This window comes from Bos grunniens, chromosome 16 (assembly GCF_055505025.1).
Source record: "Bos grunniens cultivar Pamir isolate PY7600 chromosome 16, Bosgru_T2T1.0, whole genome shotgun sequence".
Classification (NCBI taxonomy): Eukaryota; Metazoa; Chordata; class Mammalia; order Artiodactyla; family Bovidae; genus Bos; species Bos grunniens.
In genome coordinates this window covers 21,337,470-21,356,666 of record NC_141180.1, presented here as the reverse complement: position 1 = coordinate 21,356,666, position 19,197 = coordinate 21,337,470, and the positions used below count along the sequence as shown (strand labels likewise).

The 19,197-nt window shown below is 36.9% G+C and overlaps 1 protein-coding gene across 14 annotated transcripts in view; it reads left to right on the top strand.

Annotated features, from left to right (window-relative positions):
- RASAL2 (RAS protein activator like 2) overlaps nucleotides 1–19,197 on the top strand; it is a 399,585-nt gene that overhangs the window by 205,097 nt on the left and 175,291 nt on the right. For all 14 annotated transcript variants that reach the window (XM_086343655.1, XM_086343654.1, XM_086343653.1 and 11 more), the window contains exon 3: nucleotides 11,441–11,567. In XM_086343655.1, coding sequence (XP_086199781.1) covers nucleotides 11,441–11,567 — 127 coding nt within the window. The remainder of the gene's footprint in view (nucleotides 1–11,440; nucleotides 11,568–19,197) is intronic.

Sequence of the window (19,197 nt, the reverse complement as noted above, 5' to 3'; positions counted from 1 at the left end):
TAGTTGCACAAGAGGGCCAATGACAGTAGCTTTGGCTGTATACAAGAAAACACCACCTCTACCAAAACAAAAATGGCCAGCAGGGAGGAAACACTAGAGAGCAAACACGCCTGCTCTCTTTTCCTGCTTTCTGATTTCTTGCCAGTTACCTACTGGCCAAACCTAACTTAAAACCAAAGAAAAAGATTGCTTTTGATGTGTTCCAGAAATCTGTTTCCTAAAGCACAGCAAGGGAGAGAAGGGCAAAGAATAGATCTGGAGAGACAGAATGTACTAAGTACAGACATTGAGTTCCAGGTAAATTTTCCGTGCTTCTAAGTAAAAAAACCCTTGAACTTACGTATATACCATTATTACTTTACTCCTCAAACTGTTACAGTGTGCAAATTCTTCCACATCCAATAATTCGTTTGCCTCTTGGTGATTTATCAGATGGTTGACTTGGTAGGGCCAGAAAACCATCTTGCTCCCAACCTCCACAGCATAAAAAAATGATGAGTGTGATCTTGACAAAGAAGAGGGATAATGGGAAGGAAAAGAGAAGAAGGGATCTCATTCAATGAAGGAGAAAGATTAATTGCCAAAAACATATATAAATAACTAGAAAGCCATTAAGTAGAATACTAGTTCCATAAGTCATCCCTCCATAAAAGTGAATTCAGTTGAAGCAAAGCACCAAAAATACATTTCTTAATTCTTACCTGTGGATCCCTTATACCCTTTTCTCTTCTCTCTCTCCTCCCACTCTGTACCTTTCCTTTCCCATCTCTTCTCCTACTCAGCATTCTTTAACATTGTAAAGGCAAGGTCATACCAATAAAGCAATTTTGATTTTCATCTTTTCTTTTCATAAGTGGTACTTACTTGCAAGGGCCTGGCTAATGTGCCCTCTATGAACTTGGTTATTCTTTTTCTCTAGTCATTGGAAAATGTCCCTTACTTTTGTTACCATTTCCCTACCTGTGACCCTTCTCCAGTATTGTAATGTAATTAAATTTGATTTTATTAAAATAATTCAGTAAAGGTCAGCCCTTTCTGGAATAGGATGTTACATGTTGTTTTGTTTCTATTAAGTAGCTACATAATAAAAATTGGTAGGGTACATATTAGTATAGAATATTTCTAATTATCTAATCTGAATAAACAGATCATTCAGAATGCCCATTTAAACCAATCTACTCTGTCAGCAGTTTTTTATCAGAGCCATTAGTATGGAGTGATATGAACGAATCATTTACCATCTTTTTGCCCTTATCTACTTCAGTTTAGTAATGTAAGGAACCAAATAGCCTAAAGATACATAGCGCAAGGTCAGGAGCGTGCCTTAGAGAGAACCATGATGTAACCCATGATCAATTGAGTAATCCAGGCTTGGACCCCCTTTAGTCCCATGAAATAACTGTCCATGAGAAATGATGATTTCTAAAACGATTTCTTACATACTTTATCCCTTTTTTAAAAAATTTGCTTATTTTTGATTGAAGGATAATTGTGCTACCATATTGTATTGGTTTCTACCAGACATGAACATGCTAGCCATCAAGAGTAGCCCTAGGCATCAGGGGAACCCTTGTCTTCTACTCTCCATGTGACTCTGTAAGCCCCCTTTTCTGTCTCTGCCTTCCCCTCATCCTTTCCCACCTCTTGAAACCCTTTCACTACGCCCTCTGCAACTCATAGTCCGTCATCAGTCAAATCAGCTCTTTCTTTCACCCCTTCTCTGAAGGAGTTCCTTGATCTAGATCTCCTGAGAACCTGTAACTTTCTGAGGACACTGCCTTGCGTGAGGTCCTGTCAAGCAATGGCTGTTTTCCTCTCATGGCCTTCATACCAGGCTGCCTGTGGGAGGCATCCTTCTCCTTTCATGGCTGCTTCCTGTCTCTTCACCCACTTTTCCCCTATAAAGTCCAAACTCTGAGTCTCATGTTATAGTCATCTTCTAGCCCCACCCCACACCGTCATTTCTCCTCATTTCATACTGATTTTAGCTCCTGACTCATCATCATTATCTCCAGCACTACTCCTGCCTTCACTTGTGAGGATTCCAGTGTCTGCAGAGATGATCCCTTCAACACACTGGCTCTAAGTTTCCCAAACTCCTCTCCTCCAAGAATCTTTTCGCCTCATTGCTACAGCTTCTTCACATTCTCAATTGTACGTGTCTATTTGACCATCGCCTGCTATCTTTCTAGCTCATCCTTTTTTGCCAACAATTTTTCAATCCTTTTGGGACCTATGGGCCATTGATCTTGTCACTTTTCTGTCCCTCATACCTCTGTTACCCTCTCTTCCTTCTTCATCCAGCTTGAATTCCATGATCACTTATTTTAATCTTTGCATACTGTTTCCTTGCTGCCCCCGCCCCCTTTTGCATCATGTCATATTCACTTGGCAATGTGATAGGTCAGTTAAATCCTGCTGCTCATCTATCCTGCTCTGCTTCCATGCAGCATAATGTGTCTGGAGAGAATCACTCCACCACACTGATGGTCTTTAACTAATGGCTGCAAACCTCATGTGAGCCTCTAATGCTCCTTGGCAATCACAAAACATTTCCTAGTCTAATTACTGTCCAACTCTCCTGGACTCGTCCCTCTCAATCTATGTGTGGTGAGGGGCCAATTTTTTCCCTACTTCATCATGAATAAAAAAACACAATAATATGAATTGTGAAGCAATATGAAGTTTTAAAAAGACAAAAGTCTAAGTCCAAATTTTTATTAGATTTAACAAAAAAATGAAATTGCAGTTCAATAATAGTCATAAAAGAAAAGAAGAAATAGAATTACAAAAATTGTACATGTTTATAGAGAGTGTGCTGTAAAATGAGATGAAGCTACTGGTGACACAAAGCACACTTCTTCTTAATTTCTACGTTGTTAAATTGTTTAAACAAACAACTTGTACAACAAAACAGCAGTACAGGAGCTTGGACTATACTTTGAGTAGCACAATCCAGAATGATTTCTGAGATGATTTTTTTACATTTCCTCATATATTCTGACTCCTTCTCTATGTTTCTCTATTACCCTCACTTATAGCTGTTATTTTGCTGCTTATTTCATTAAGAAAATTCTGGCACTCAAGAGAACTTTGTTACTATGTCTACACATCCACCAGCAACTATTTCCTTATACATTGATTTCCCTCTTTTCACTGTGGTTGGATTACCCAAGGTCCAGCTGTCAGCCCCTCCCTGTGCCCATTCTTGCCTATTCAAGAATATATCACCGTCAGTTCTCCCTTATTTCTTTTACATCTTCAACTCTTTGCTCTCTGCTAGATTGTTCCTACCAGCATGCTCTTATTTCTGCATGAAAAAAAGAAAAAAATAAGCCTGCATTAATCTCACTTCTGTCTCCATTTACCATCCCTTTCTCTGCTTCTCTTCATGCAAAAACTTTTAAAAACTTCTAGCCTCTTTGTTTCTAATTCTTCTCTTCCCATTCTCTCTTAAACCTACTTCATTCACACTCTGACCTTAGCCGCTTTGTGAAAATTGCGCTTGTTTAGCTCACTGGTGACCTCCGCATTGCTAAATTCAGTGGTCACTTCTCACTTCTTGTCTTACCTAATCTTTAAGTTAGTGGCATTTAATGCAGCTGATCACTCATTCCTTCTCTTAGCACCACTTTCTTCACATTGCTTTTCATGACACTCTGCTCTCTTAGTTTGCTCCCTTTCTCTCTGGCAGTTACTTCTGGGTCATCTTTGGAGATTTCTCTCCTGCTCTCCAGATCTCAACAAGAGAGTGCTAAGGAGTTCAGTCCATGAACTTCACTTCTTTAGGAATCTCATCCAATCTTATAACTTTGAATAGCCCTCTAAAGCTGATGATCTTAATTGTATGTCTTAAGCCAAAACAACTCTTCTTGACTCATGTATCAACCTGCCCATTATACACCTTTACTTGGATATGACTTTGTCTCTGTTTTAAGCACATCAGGCATGTTCCTACCTTGAGACCTTAGCCTTGACTTTTCTCTCAGATATTTGCATGACTCACTTTCTCACCTTCTCCAGCTCTTTGCTTGTATGTCACTTGCTTGATATGGCTACGCTGACCAAATTACTTAAAATTGCAACCCCTTCCTGTATCTCCATTCAGAAATTCTGATCTAATTACCTGAATCTTATTTTTTTTTCCCTGTAGTATTTACCACCTTCTAAAATGCTATATAATTTATCATGCTTATTGTCTCTTTTATATAAGCTTTTGAAAATGTTAGTTGCTCAGTCGTGTCTGACTCTTTGTGACCGCATGGACTGTAGCCTGCCAGGCTTCTCTGTGCAGGGAATTCTCCAGGCAGGAACACTGGAGTGGGTTGCCCTTTCCTAAGGCAGGGATTTTGTCTGTTTTGTTCAATACGGCATCCCTCCATGCTTAGAACAGTTCCTGACACGTATGTAAATTCTCAACAAATATTTGTTGAATGAATTTTGAAATAGCCAAATTATAAACTTTTAATTTCTGAATATCCATTTTTTAAAATTTAAGTTTGAAAAGAGCCAAACCTTCTGTCTTTTCTTTTTTATGTGATAAGTCTTCTCTCAACAATAGGTGTAATAACATATTTTTTTTTCTAAGACTGGATAATAAAAGTGGAAAAAAAATCCGTAAGATGCTTTTCTGTTGTTGAATGTGAAATTCCATCTTTATTTATTGAGCACCTATTATGTGTGCAGTATTGTGGTTGCAAAAAATGCAGTTTTGTTAGGAACACATTCAGGTAAATTAAAAGTTAAAACCCATTTGAAACTAGGAACAGAGGTGGTGGCTGCACACCATCATGAATGTACTAAATGTTACTGAATTACTCGTTTTATGATGGTTAATTTTATGGTACATGAATTTTACCGCAATGCAATTTTTTAAGAGGATTATAATATTACCACAAAGGAAGGATTAACTAAGATATTGCCTTGGATACTATATGGTTTAAAGTGGAGAATAGCAAAAAAAGGATTTACAGAGAAGTTTACTACAGTCATGTGTTTAGGGACAAACAGAAGCTCACTTGGAGGAAAAGATGGGAAGGATATTCCATGTACATATAAAGATGCAAAGTCAAGAAACATTTCACATCTCTTTGGCAAACTGCAAAATGTTCAGAATTCTTGGAATATAATTTGCAAAAGGAAGACGGATAGCTGGCAAGAGGTGAAGAATAAAGTTCTTTAAAGGCCATGCTAAGGAATTTAGACTTTATTCTGGAAATGATTTGGATCATGGAAAGGTATTTAACAGGGAAATGACATCACATTTGCTTCTTAGAAAAGGAACTCTGTTGATCATGTTGAAAATTGAGTGAAAGGAATTGGAAGGAAATAGATGAGTTATGTTACTGCAATAGACCAGGAAAGGGATGACAAGTTTCCAGCAACAGTTTAATGTCTTGAGACAGGTGTGTTCTACCATTATTAAGTAGGAAAAACTGGATTAAGTCTCTAGGATAAGAAAATGTTAAGGCATAGTTATACCTGCTACTTGAATTTTATTTAACATTCTGTTAATTTCATGGTAGGAAAAGACTAGAAATCTTTCTTTTTTTTTTTTTTTTTTTAGTGGAAGACCCTGAATACACTGTTACTCTTTTACATTCCACCCACATGATCATGAGGAATATAACTCTTATCCTTGGAGTTTTGTGTTGAACAATTCACAATTCCTTGAAACAAGGAGTTTAAGGAATTTCCTGCCAAAATTATCCTTAAAAGCTGTTTTAAACCTTAATCAACTAATCATGGGGGTATTTATTGCTGTGTTAATAAGATCAAGTAAGAGGGTTCTGAATCCTTAGCCAGACACTGTTGGAATGTGGGAGGACTCTATTAGTCTAGTCTCACTCATGTGTTCAGTGTGTGGGATCTCTTAATGCTCTCTGTTAACTCTGCATGTTCCCTGTCAGCAGTGGAAACAGGGTGGGGAGGGTGTACACGGGAAGCATGCTGAATGCCCGAAGTCACCTGCTTGGGAAGGTAGAGAAGGATGGACCTGGGCAGAATGCTGAGAGAGAAGTCTGCCAGGAATGTCACCTTGAGAAATGATTCACTGATTCAGTAAATTGCTTCATGCAAATTGTGCCAAACAAACATTGCTTATGTGTTACGAAATACACTTCCCTGCCTGGATGCCAGGATAGGCCCCAGCTGGCTTGGCACCAGCATGGTTCAAAGAGGACGTAGGAGGCCATTTGAATTCCATTTTGCTTGCAAGAGATAAGACCAAGTAAACTAGAGATTAAGGAGCAGAGGGAAACGGTAGAGAAGACAATCGTGACCCCACCCCCACCCCCCGGAGTGCAGCCAATACAAAAGTACAAAAGAAAGCTTAATCTCTGAGTTTCTTTCTTTTGGCGATAACAAGCCATTAAGAATGGCTCCTTTTTCCTTCATTCAAACTCTACTTTCTGTATCTGGAATTTTAAAAGCTGGGATGCTAGTGTAAAGGCTTCAAAGTAGTAATAATGCAATTTCAAAATATTTTTAAAATATTTTTCTTCCTTTCAGAAAGCAGTATTTACACTCAGATATATTGATGAAAATAGCAGTTAGGCTTTGTGCAAATAACTAAAATCAAGTGTTATTTATCTTGGAGTAAACTACCCATGGCATATTTCATTCAGAGCTGCTTTTAAGTTATTCAGCAGATACATAATGTGCCCCTGTATGTGAATTCACTGTTCAGAGTTACAGAGAATAAGACACAATTCTTTCCTTTCTCTCCAGTACCAAATTTAATTGTGGGAATAGGATAAATAATTTTAAAATGGCATTTGATAAATAGCACAAGTAAACTGGATAGAATAAAACAAAGAAATCTGTTTATTCTAAAGGACTATAGTCTGTTGTCATTAAGATGCTGTTGGCAATGGCCAATTACCAAAGGAAGCTTAAGAAAGGAAAGGGGTCAGAGTTATGTGTTATGAATATTAATCTGTGGGATGTATTGGAAGAGGGAAAGATAGGAAGGAGGCAGACCAATTAAGAGACCACTATTCCTCTGATCTAAAATCTTGAATGGTTTCCCAGTGCTTCCTGAATTATGCATGGCCTGGTATTAAAGCCCTCCCATGTGGTTATAATATATTTTGGTATTCTCTCCCACTTCTCCGCCTTAAGAGGCTCTAGCTAAATTGACTAACTCCAGGTTCCAAAAGTAAAAAAAAAATAGTATATTTACCAACGTCTTGGCTGATGTTGTATTTTTTCGTTTGCGTAAAATGGCCTCCATATCTACCTATCAAATATTCATTTATTCATTTGTGAGTTGTAACTGTTTTAAGGTTTGAGAATCTACTGGTAAGTAAAGCTGTTAACTTATGTGGAATCAGTTGCACAGATGAATAATTATGATCCCATGTATAAGTATAGTGGCAGAGAAAGATGTGTTATTGGAGAAATCTCAGGAGATGTGCCCTAACCTGCCCTTAGGGGATTGATAGAAGGGAAGGTTCTTGAAGAGGCAGTGCCTGTCCTAGGTCTCAGGGTGATCAGAGTGACCTGGCAGGTATGGAACAGAGAAGAAACTGAGAAAAAAATCTTTCAGACTGAGACAACAAACTCAGCAAAGGCACTGAACTACAACATAGGGAATATGTTAGGGAAACGCAAGCAAATTGGTGTTCCTAGAATGTAAAGTGCAAAGCTGGATACCCAAACAGTGGCCAGATTGTGGAAAACCTGGTATACTATATCAGGAACCTTGTACTTACTCTGTAAGATAGTAGTTTTAAGACACTTTTAGCAGAACAACCCTTTCTTTGTAGAAAAGCTTACATAGAAGCCCTGTACAGCAGGTAAACTCCAGATTAGAGTGTGGTTGAAGCAGAGATGCGAAGAACTGACTCATTTGAAAAGACCCTGATGCTGGGAAAGATTGAGGGCAGGAGGAGAAGGGGATGACAGAGGATGAGATGGTTGGATGGCATCACTGACTCAATGGACGTGAGGTTGAGTAAACTCCTGGAGTTGGTGATGGACAGGGAGACCTGGCGTGCTGCAGTCCGTGGGGTCGCAGAGTCGGACACAACTGAGCGACTGAACTGAACTGAAGCAGAGAGGTACCCTTCTTGTCATGTCCACATACGAGCGAGCATACCATCTCTTCTTTGAAGACCACTGCAAAGGAGAGCAACTGAAGGCCGTTAAGCCTCAGAATGACATGGTTACAATTGCATTTTTGAAATACTCTGTTATCCCATATACAGAATAGATTTAAGGGGCAGATTATCGCCAACAAAGAGACTATATTAGTAGTTTGGAAAAAAAAGAACCGGAGGCAGTTGGCACCAGCTGTGATGGAGTAACTGGTGTAAGATTAGCCCTCCCATTGTAAACAACACAAGACTGGACCAAGAAATATACATAGCAGCTATTTTTCAAACATTGGACAATAGGCAGCCAAAGACAGTGGTGGTCACCACTCTCCTTGAAGAAAAAGAAATGTCAGAAGACGCACAGTATAAGCCAAGAGAGGTTGAAAGAAAGATAAAAATTTCTCTCATGTTATAGAACCTGAAAGATGCACAACTTTTAGAGTAATTCAGTATACAAGTAAATGTGAGCTAGTAAGCTAAATTAGGACAATTGGAATGGAAAAAATTGTTTTTTTAAAGCTGTCTTTTTTAAAACTAATTTTCTTTGGCTGTATGGCTGAGATTTGTAAAACTCTTGCTTAGTTCATTTGAAGATACCTAAAATATTATACCTCTAACTTTTAAGAAGCAGGTCAATATCTTTAAAAGGATAATTTATGTAAGAAGCAAATCAATGGTGTTGTAAAAGGAAATGATTCTTAAGAAACACATTCAGAATAAAAGTAAACACTATTCTCCCTTATATTGAGTCAGAAATAAAATGCCCTAAACTTCAGAGTGATGCTGTGAATAAAATCATTCATCATATTTTAAGTTTCAACTGTGGGAAAAAAAAATTCTGCATTGAAACTTTGAGAATATAACTGTGAGTGACATTTAGGTCGAATAAGATGCTTGACATATTTTATTTATTCTCTTCTTCGATATGATACAGATAAAATATGTGATAATGGAAACCATGTCTTTCTTTTTCCTGGTTATGGCCTTTATGAATTTCCACAGAAAAGACTGTAGGTCATTCCCTCCTAAAATATAAAAAATAACTCCTTTTTTCTCTGTGGCTTAGGTCTTCATTAATTCAGATAATAGGCATTTTGGGGGAACTATTGCAAAAATAGTTATGTTTATTTAGGTTCATCTGTTTGTTCAAAAATCCAAACTACTTTTTTTCCCCCCCAAATTTACCTCCATTCTGTCCTACATCAGGAAGGGGATACATTTTTACCTTCCCTACTAGGAGGGGGTTATTTAACCTCTGGGCACTACTCTTTTAATTATTTAAGTAGAGATCATTTCCATCCTGAAAGGGGTAGATGACTTAGATTACTGTTCGTAAAGTTTTCTATTACAGAGCTTTTGGAAGAGTTAATGTCTTTACTGATGCTATTATTTTATATTCCCTTATGTTTTAGAATTTTACTTTTCTTAATGCCACTAGCAGTAACTGTAGTTATAGCAATGAGGAAACGGGGAATTTTTAGTCTTATAAAGTGTGAAAATTTTCAGTCCTATGAAGACATGAGAATTTTGCTCTTCAGACTCTCAGTAACACAGAAAACCTCCTTTGGTATCATCCCCTTGACCCAGTCATAGGACTTGAATTACTGAGGCGAAGCAGGAAGCAGATACACTTAAGCTTGTATCTGTCCCAGTTTTGCTGGATCAATTGATGTGCCCATAGTAATCACCTGGAGAAATAAATTATTCTTCTGTAAAAAGAAGATAATAATAATAGCTCCCTCATAATGTCACACATGTAAATTCCTTAGCTTTGTGCATGGTAGGAACCTAATACTAGTCATTATTGAAATCTGTTTAAAAATGTCTATATTGGAGCCATAAGAATTAGAGACTATGATTAATTGTTGCTGAATTGGTTGCCTGCACCCACACCAGGGTCCTGATCTAGGCCGAGGGGTCTTGGTCGAGGAGGTTCTTTTTCCACTCAGATTCACACAACCAATAATAGCGAAACTGGTGCTGAGAATAGAATGGCACATAGTTTATTCAGTGACCACAGAAATAGAGACTTCTGAGAATTTAGTTCGCAAATCAACTTCTCAACCTCATTCAGGTGGAGACACATTTTATATAGAAGGGTTGAGGTGAAAAGGACAGAATTGGGTAAAGAGAAGGAGGAATATTCATGAGCTATCTGAGAACAAGGGTGTGGTTTGTACACAGGACTGAGGGGCACTCCTTTTCAGTCCTTATATGGACTTTTCAAGTTGTCACGGTGATTGCCAGTTGTCATGGCGCTCGTGGGTGTGTCATGTAGCATGCTAATACAGTAACAGTGAACGAATAATGAAGATCAAGGTCCACCAGAGATCAGGTCTTCCGCCATCTTGGGCCTACTTGGCCCTAGCCAGTTCTTTTTTTTTCTCTCTGTAACTTCCTCTGTTTGTGATTGAGCCTGAAACTCAGATAAGGGCGGTTAGTGTCCATTTGAGTGAGGGGCGGGGGCATGATTCTGAGGCCTCGGTACCATAATTCTTGACATAGTTTGCCAAACTATTTAAGATGTTATGAACACTATTCTTAATTCCGACAGAGGTTACTAATAAAATCTCATTGTGAAAAGTTTTTGCCCTTCTCCCAAAGTAAGATGACTTGGTCTTACTGGGGGAAGAAAAAGGAACTTCGAGCCATCTCATTACTTCACAATGATTACCGGTCTGTAAATTATAAAATAGTTAATGGCATCAAACATCGTTTATACCATTTGTAGTTCTCATTCCACGTGTACAATCAGAAAGAAAAATTACGCTAGAAAAAAATATTTTTTAGAATTTCAAAAACTAGTCTCACTTGTGGAAGAATATATGCTAGTATTTTATTAACTATCTCTAAGTGCTTCTAAAATTGGAGAAAATTGGGGTGATTTTACTACTTTTGTTTAACAAAACCTTCTTTTACGAGAATTTTGGAGCAAAATCTTTCTGGTTGGTTGTATTTGTTGTATTTCCATTTCCTTACTGAACGGTGGGCAGAATTGGAACTCGTGCACAGGTTTCTGATGTGAAAGAATCTTAACTTGTGTGGGTGTCTTGTTTTTGTGTTCCAAGCTCCTCAAGCAGATACACACCTGAATGTGATTTGTACATACTTGGCAAAAGCTCATTTACATACTCACCTTTCCTGATCTTTCAGTTTTCTTTTTTAAAGAAAAGCTTCCTGAAAGGGGTTAGTAATACTTTAACCATTGTGTAGACTTTATTTCTCCATTTCTTCTGTTTTGCTCTGATGATTGCACACTCCTAGCATCATCACCTAAAAGTGTCATTCGCTCAGAAGGTACTCATGGCACAATTAAGCTTCATCTCTTTTTTGTTTACTAGATACCTGTGGACGGAGGACAAGAACAGCAGGCAGATTCCACCAAAGGGCGATGCCTGCGGAGAACTGTCAGTGTTCCTTCCGAGGGTCAGTTTCCTGAATACCCACCAGAGGGCGCCACTAAACTGGGTAAGCTACTATGCAAAAGGAAAGAAATTACTAATTTTTATCCGGTAATTTATGGACTTGTTATTGAGAGTGTTACAATAAAAGAAAACATCTTGGATTTAGTATTAAGTAAGTACTTTAAAATACAGTCAGAGGTCATTAGAAAGTTTTATTCTTTATAACCAAGCGATAGCAAAGTTGTTTTACAGAGATAAAATTTATCTGAGCGCTAGCGTGGTTGTAGAAAAATCCTAGGCATGTCGATTGATGTGTTGTTTCTGGTTTTACTGCTTGGCTTTAAATTTGTAAAGAGTGTTAGATGGTCCTGTTGAGGCACTAGGGAGTCAGTTTTGGTTGAAAACAGTACTGAATGGCTTGTGTCCTGTGCACATAACTACTGGTGTTGTCTTGCATAGTGTAGAGTCGGATTAGGCTAATTTACCTGAGCCAATTATATAGGGCCTATGTAAGTTATTTTCAGGCTTGTGTTTAGAGTGGCTGACACAAGGGAGACATCAAAAACCCCACTTGAATTGTTACATACTAAGGGAATTACTGTCAGTGTCAAAGCAGTTCTTTCTCTGTTTCTCACCAAATGAATCTGTTTGGCCTTTTCATACTTACCAGTGGATATTTAGATAATTAAAATAGTCAGGTAATTTTAAGGGAATATAAATAATATTAAATGAAATAATGAAAGAATTTGAAACACAGGAGTTGTTTTGGTGTTTTTACAGTGTAGCAGTAGGGTTGTTTAGTGCACCTAGACATTTAGTCATAGATACTTTGTAGGTAGGTAAAACAATCATTTATTGTCTCTTTTTTTGTTAGTATGGATAATTCTGTGATTTTGCTGTAGTTTTTAAAATCAAGATTTGTTTGTTTGTTTTTGCCTTTTTCTTCATATCTTTTCATTTTCTAAATGGAACTTTGTCAGAATTTGAATCCTTTAGTTCCCTTTTTATCCTGTGACATTTGTTGCTTTTCTAGACATTAGTCAGGTTAGCAAACACTTCTTCAAGGGGTCATACTTGGAAGAATCAGATTTTCCTCTGATCCTGTTTCCATTATACTTCTTTAAAATGTGTTGAAACCAGTTTAGGTGTGGGCTTAAGTTATGTTGCAAACCTGTCTGGGTGTGACCATTTTATAGCCTGTTTGTATTTCACATATAAGTTTTGTGTGACTGGACTAGCTCAGAGTTGCCTTCTTTCAACTCCTTTGCTGTCATTATTTGTAATGTTATGTTGATGACTCTCTTTCTCACCCTCTCTAGGATTCTCTCACTATTCGTGCTTTGATCCACAAAAATCAGTTGATTTTGAGGAAGTGCAATTATAGTCCGAGTGATTATTGTGATTTTATAGAAAGGGAATATATAGTACATTGTTAACTTTATGGCCAACATTCCAGGTACAGGTCCTAAAGACAAACTAAGATGGAGTGACTCAGATGTGTACTCCAGAGCCAGCCCTCTACCTTCTGTTCTTGAAAACAGATTTGGCAGCCATCTTGATTCATGCTCATCCATCATCATTTTGGAGTGGGTTTCCTGAATTTAGCACTGGGAGTTATCACTCGTAAATTTTAGAGCGGAAAAGATTCTTTCAGAGCCTTTCTTCCTTACTTGCCAATCTGATGTTGAATTAGATAATTATTCTGTTGTTCTATTTTTATTTCCCAGTGATTTGTCTTGAGGCAGAATTTCCCACTGTCAAATATTTAATTGAGTAATTGCTGTATCTCTCTCTCTATATATATATATATATATACACACAGATATACATATATATATATATTTTATGCCAGTCCCTAAGAATGAAAAGAGGTACAAGATAAGATCCCTGCCTTTAGAAAATTCTTTGAGGAAGATAGATTATTGATGACTGTTGACAGTATATGCTGTTATTGTGGTACATTGTGTGTGGTTTGGAGATGTAGTTGGCGATGACAGCATTGAGCTCTTTGGCAGATCATAAAGGTCTTAGAGGTAATTGTGGGAGCTTTGGCTTTTACTCTGGGAGGGGGAAGCCATAGACTTTTATATTGAGACCAGGGAAGCAAGAATGGAAGGTTAGAAACCAATTAGTATGCTACTGCAATAATCTGGAAAAGAGATGAGAGAACTTGGGCCATAATGGTAGTAGCAGAAGGGCTGAGAAGTGACCAGATTATATTTGAAGGTGTAGCCAGCAAGCCAGTTTGCTTGTTGGATTGGATGTGAGAAGTGAGAAGTGGAGGAGTGAAGAACTTTGGCTAGAGCGGCCAGAAGAATGAGGTTGTCATTTTTTAAGACTGGGAGAAACAAGTTTGAAAGTGGGACTGACTAGGAGCTCAGTTTGGACATCTTAAGTCTGAGGATCTTATTAGATACACAAGTAGAAATGTGTGAGTCTGGAAATTAAGGGAGGAGTGCAGACTGGAGATACAGATCACACACTTTTAGCAAATAGATGGTGTTTGAAGCCATGAGATTGAATGATATCATCAAGGAAGGGTATTTAGGTAGAAAGGAAAAGTTGAAGACTAAGCTCTGGAACATTTAGAGGTTAGGAAGATGAGGAAGCGTTAGTAAAGAACGGACCAGAGAAGAATGACAATACAAGAATTTTGTTTGCAAGTGAGTCAGTCAGGTGTGCCGGGAAGCCCTTCTGTTTTGCAGGGTTCTTTCCCTTTGCAAGCTCTCTCTTTCTTCCTCTCCAGTAGAGTAACTCCAGGGAGGACAGATCAGTTTTTGCGGATGTGAAACCATGGCATGCATTTTGATTTCAGGTGTGAGGCAGTCAGCTATGGAGAATTACCCACTCATGAAAAACATGCACCTTTTATTCTACCTCAGAGAATTTGTAACAGAAAAGAGCTCTATGAGTGTAAAGGATCTGTGAAGAACTTTCGTTAGTGGCTGCCAATTTACTGTACTTTGGAGATTGCAAACTGGTAAAGAAACTTGAATGTAAAAAAGGTGGGAAGGCCTGTATTTCTGCCTCTCACATTGTTCAGCATGAGCAAATGCACAGTTTTGAGGAACCTAATAAATGTCAAGAACTCAGAAGAAGAAAGTGTGTGTGAAGAGGCAGGTGGGGAATAGATAAGCATAGAATGTCCTTCTCACTCACTAGTTCCCAGTCTCTTGCATTCAGGAGTTTACCCCAGACACACAAAATTTATATTTACCATGGCATTTGGCACAGCATTTTGATGCAGCGAATTCTTTTCTCCTGAAAGTGAGATATTTTTTTAAGGTGTATGAACATCTTGCCTGAAGTACCCATTTCCAAATTTAGTAAACCAAGAAAAAAACTACTTTCCCCTGGTAACAGTATCCAGATTTTAATTTATTCATCAGAAAAAAGATTTTTCAAACCATGCAAAAGCACAATTTGCTGAATTTTCAAAAGCAAATCACTTCTTCAGATGGTAGAGTCTTTGCATAAAAACAATACAGGGAGGTATGTAAGTTGACCACATGAATTGGTAAATATTCATTTTCAATGTAAATATAACGTATATGAATTCAGCTTTTTAAAAAGCCATTGGATAGCTTTTAAGAACATTATTAAATGGGAGAAAGAGGAAGCTGAACCATAGGCACCATTTTTGCGATGCATAGATACATAGAAGAAAATGAGTCTCTACTGCCGTGTGCTGTCTGCTGCCTGGCTGGGGGATTGCACAAAGATGAATTGAGAACCTTGTCTGGTCTGGTGGTTGCACTTCTTTGACATTCCAGTAAAGTTAATGCTTTGATGCTCAAATGGGCAGAGCAAAGTCAGAGCCTGAGATGAGCTAGAATCTTGCTTGTAGGTAACATCAGAAACGTCCTCATGAAGCTGGTTTGATTAGAAAGTGCAAACACTCATTACTGCACCTTTGCTCAGTTCTCAAAAATGAAATTGAACTGACATGTTTAAAACCAAATATCTAGTAACTCAAAGCTGCAGAGATCTTCGTGCCTCTGTTTTATTACATTGTGATAAAATCTTAAAAGTACCCCATGATCTTACTTACAAAATCTCTGGATTTTAAAAAAAACTGTGCTTGTGACATTAAATTTGTTTCATTATCACGGTGTCCTCAGAACCTGGAAATATCTGATCAGATCAGATCAGTCGCTCAGTCGTGTCCGACTCTTTGTGACCCCATGAATCACAGCACGCCAGGCCTCCCTGTCCAACTTAAGTGTACTTAAAAATTACAATTTCACATAGGATGCCCTTGGTACATGTTATCAAGCATAGGGGAAAAAATATCAAAAGTCTTAGAGTCAGTGGTAGCTAACGCACAGTTTTCATGTTTGTGTAAATAAAGTTGAACACAAGATCTAAAATAATACCACCAAAAAGAGGGAAACTAAATTGGAAAAACCTTGAGGAAAAACTAACCTTGCACTGATGTTTTCCTGTTTATTGACCCATGTGATGAAAATTTGAGGAAATTTTGAAGAAAATGAATATTAAAAGAATATACTCTCCAAAACCTAAATGAAATTATTGGAAAGGATAACTCATTTAATCAAAATTATAGAGGATATTGATTATTCAGATCTTAGCTTTGACTCTGTTTATTAAATTAACCTGAGATCTGATTTTATGTATAAAATAATGATGACTATCCTTTTTATTCCCAAGACATTCACTATTAGGAGTATCCAGATAACTTAGAAAGATTTTAAAGATGCTAGAATCTTCGAGGTATAGGATGGTAATGATAGTATTGAAAAAAGGGAAAATGAGAGTAATGAAGATTTAATATTGCAAGAAACATATCCTTCCATTTTTCAAATAATAGAATTTTATTTTTTCACATTAATTTTTAAAATTTTTACTTAATATTGGAGCATAGTTGATTAACAATGTTGTGTTAGTGTCATGTGTATGGCAAAGTGATTGACTATACATCTATCCTTGTTTTTCAAATTCTTTTCCTATTTAGTTTATTACAGAATATTGAGTTGAGTTCCCTATGCTATCCTGTAGGTCCTTGTGGGTTATCTGTTGTAAATATAGCAGTGTAACCGTGTCAATCCCAGACTCCCGATCTACCGTTCCCTTTCCCCCTGGTAACCATAAGTTTGTTCTCTAAGTCTTTGGGTCTGTTTCTCAGATCGAATTTTAAATGTTGATAAATAATATCTGTGTACAGTAGCAGTCAGTGTTTAAATTGGCTATTAAATTTGTATGTGTAAAATTGTATGTGATTATATATCGTTTGCTGTATAAATGCTTTTTAGTTTAATGTAGTTCCATTTCTTTATTTTTGCTTTTGCTTATTTCACCTAAGGCAACAAGTCCAACAAATACTGCTAACAGCAGTGTTAAAAAGCATACTGCCCATGTTTTCTTCTAGACGTTTTATGATCTTAGGTCTTACATTTAGGTATTTAGTCCATTTTTAGTTTATTTTTGCGTATGGTGTGAGAAAGTAGTCCAGTTTGAATCTTGTACATGTGGCTGTTCAGTTTTCCCAACACCATTTATTGAAGAGGCTGTCTTTTCCCTATTATATATTTTTGCCTCCTTTTCTTTGGTTAACTGACCATATAAGCTTGAGTTTATTTGTCTTACCTTGATCTCTGCGTCTGTTTTTATGCCAGTCCCATGCTATTTTGATTGCTGTAGCTTGTACCACTGTTTGAAATCAAGGAATGTGATTCCTCTGGTTTTGTTCTTCCTTCTTGATATTGTTTTGACTATTTTAGGGTTTTTTGTGTTTTCATGCAAATTTTTGGATATTTTGTTCTATTTCTGTGAAAAACGTTATTGGTATTTTGATAGAGATTGCACTGAATCTGTAAATTGCTTTGGGTAGTATGATCATTTTGGAAATATTAATTCTTTCCATCTGTGAGAATTCCATTTGTTTGTGTTGTCTTTAATTTCTCTCAGCAATATCTTATAGTTTTCTGACTGCAAGTCTTTTAATCCTTGGTTGGATTAATTCCTAGGTATTTTATTCTTTATGATACAGTTGTAAATGGGATTGTTTTCCTAACAATAGTTCTTTGTTAGTGTATAGAAACTCATCAGATTTCTTATGTTAATTTTGTAGCCTGCAGTTTTACTAAATTCATTTATTTGATAGTTTTTTTTGGTGGCATCTTTAGGATTTTGTATACATAGTATCATGCCATCTACAAAGTGACAGTTTTACTTCTTCCTTTCCAGTTTGGATTCCTTTCATTTCTTTTCTGCTGTACTGGGACTTCAAGTACTGTATTGAATAAAAGTGACCAGAGTGGGCATCCTTGTCTTGTTACTGATCTTAGAGGAAATTCTTTCAGCTTTTCACTGTTTCATATGATGTTGGCTCTGGGTTTGTCTGTATGGTCTTTCTTATGTTGATGTATGTTCCTTTTATACTCAGTTTGTTGAGAGTTTTTATCAAAATGGATGTTGAATTTCGTTGGAAGCTTTTTCTGCATCTGTTGAGATCATATGATTTTTATTTTCAATTTGTTAACATGGTGTATCATGTGCTGGTATTGAACTGTCCTTGCTTCCCTGGGATAAAGTCCACTTCATCATGGTATATAATTCTTTTATTGTTGAATTTAGTTTGCTAATATTTGCTGAGGATTTTTTGCATGTTATATTCATCAGTGATATTGTTCTATAATCTTTGTTATTTTATTTATTTTTTGGGGGGGGTCATGTCTCTCTGATTTTGGTATCAGGGCAAGGGTGGCCTCATAGAATGAGTTCAGAAGCATTCCTTGCTCTTCACTTTTTGGGAATAGTTTGAGAAAGGTATTAACTCTTGAAATATTTGATAACATTCACCTGTGAAGCCCTTTGGCCCTGGACATTTGTTTGTTGGGAGCTTTTTTTAAATTACTGATTCAGTTTCCTGGCAATCAGTCTGTTCATATTTTCTGTTTCTTCCTAATTCAGTTTTGGGGAATTGTAAATTTCCAGGAATTTGTTCATTTCTTCCAGGTTGTCCATTTCATTGGCATATACTTGTTCATAGTAATCTCATGGTCTTTTGTATTTCTGTGCTGTCGATCAAAGCTCTTTTATTTCTGATTTTATCTATGTGATCCTTCTCTTTTTATTCATATACTTTATGAGTCTAGCTAAGGTTTATCAATTTTTATCTTTTCAAAGAACCTCTTCTTAGTTTCACTGATCTTTTTTTTCTTTTGTCTCCTTGTATTTCTATTCTAATCTTTATGACTTTCTTCTATCTTTGGATTTTGCTTGTTCTTTATTTTTCTAGTTCCTCTCTTATGTCTAAGGCTAGATTGTTTATTTGGGATTTTTCTTGTTTATTGAGGTAGACTTGTATCACTGTAAACTTCCCTCTTACAGTTGCTTCTGCAGTATCCCATAGGTTTTGGATCATTGTGTTTTCATTTTCATTTGTCTCCAGGTATTACTTTTTTTATTCTCCCGTTGATTTCTTCAATGATCCATTGGTTGTTTACTAACATATTGTTTAGCCTCCATATGTTTGTAGTTTTTGCAGTTTTTTTCTTGTGGTTGATTTCTAGTCTCATACTGTTATGTTCAGAAAACATGATTTCAGTCTTCTTAAATATACTGATATTGTTTTGTGACCTAAGGTGTGATCTATCCCAAAGAATGTTTCATGTACACTTGAGAGGGATGTGTATTCTCCTGCTTTGGGATGGACTGTTCTATGTATATTT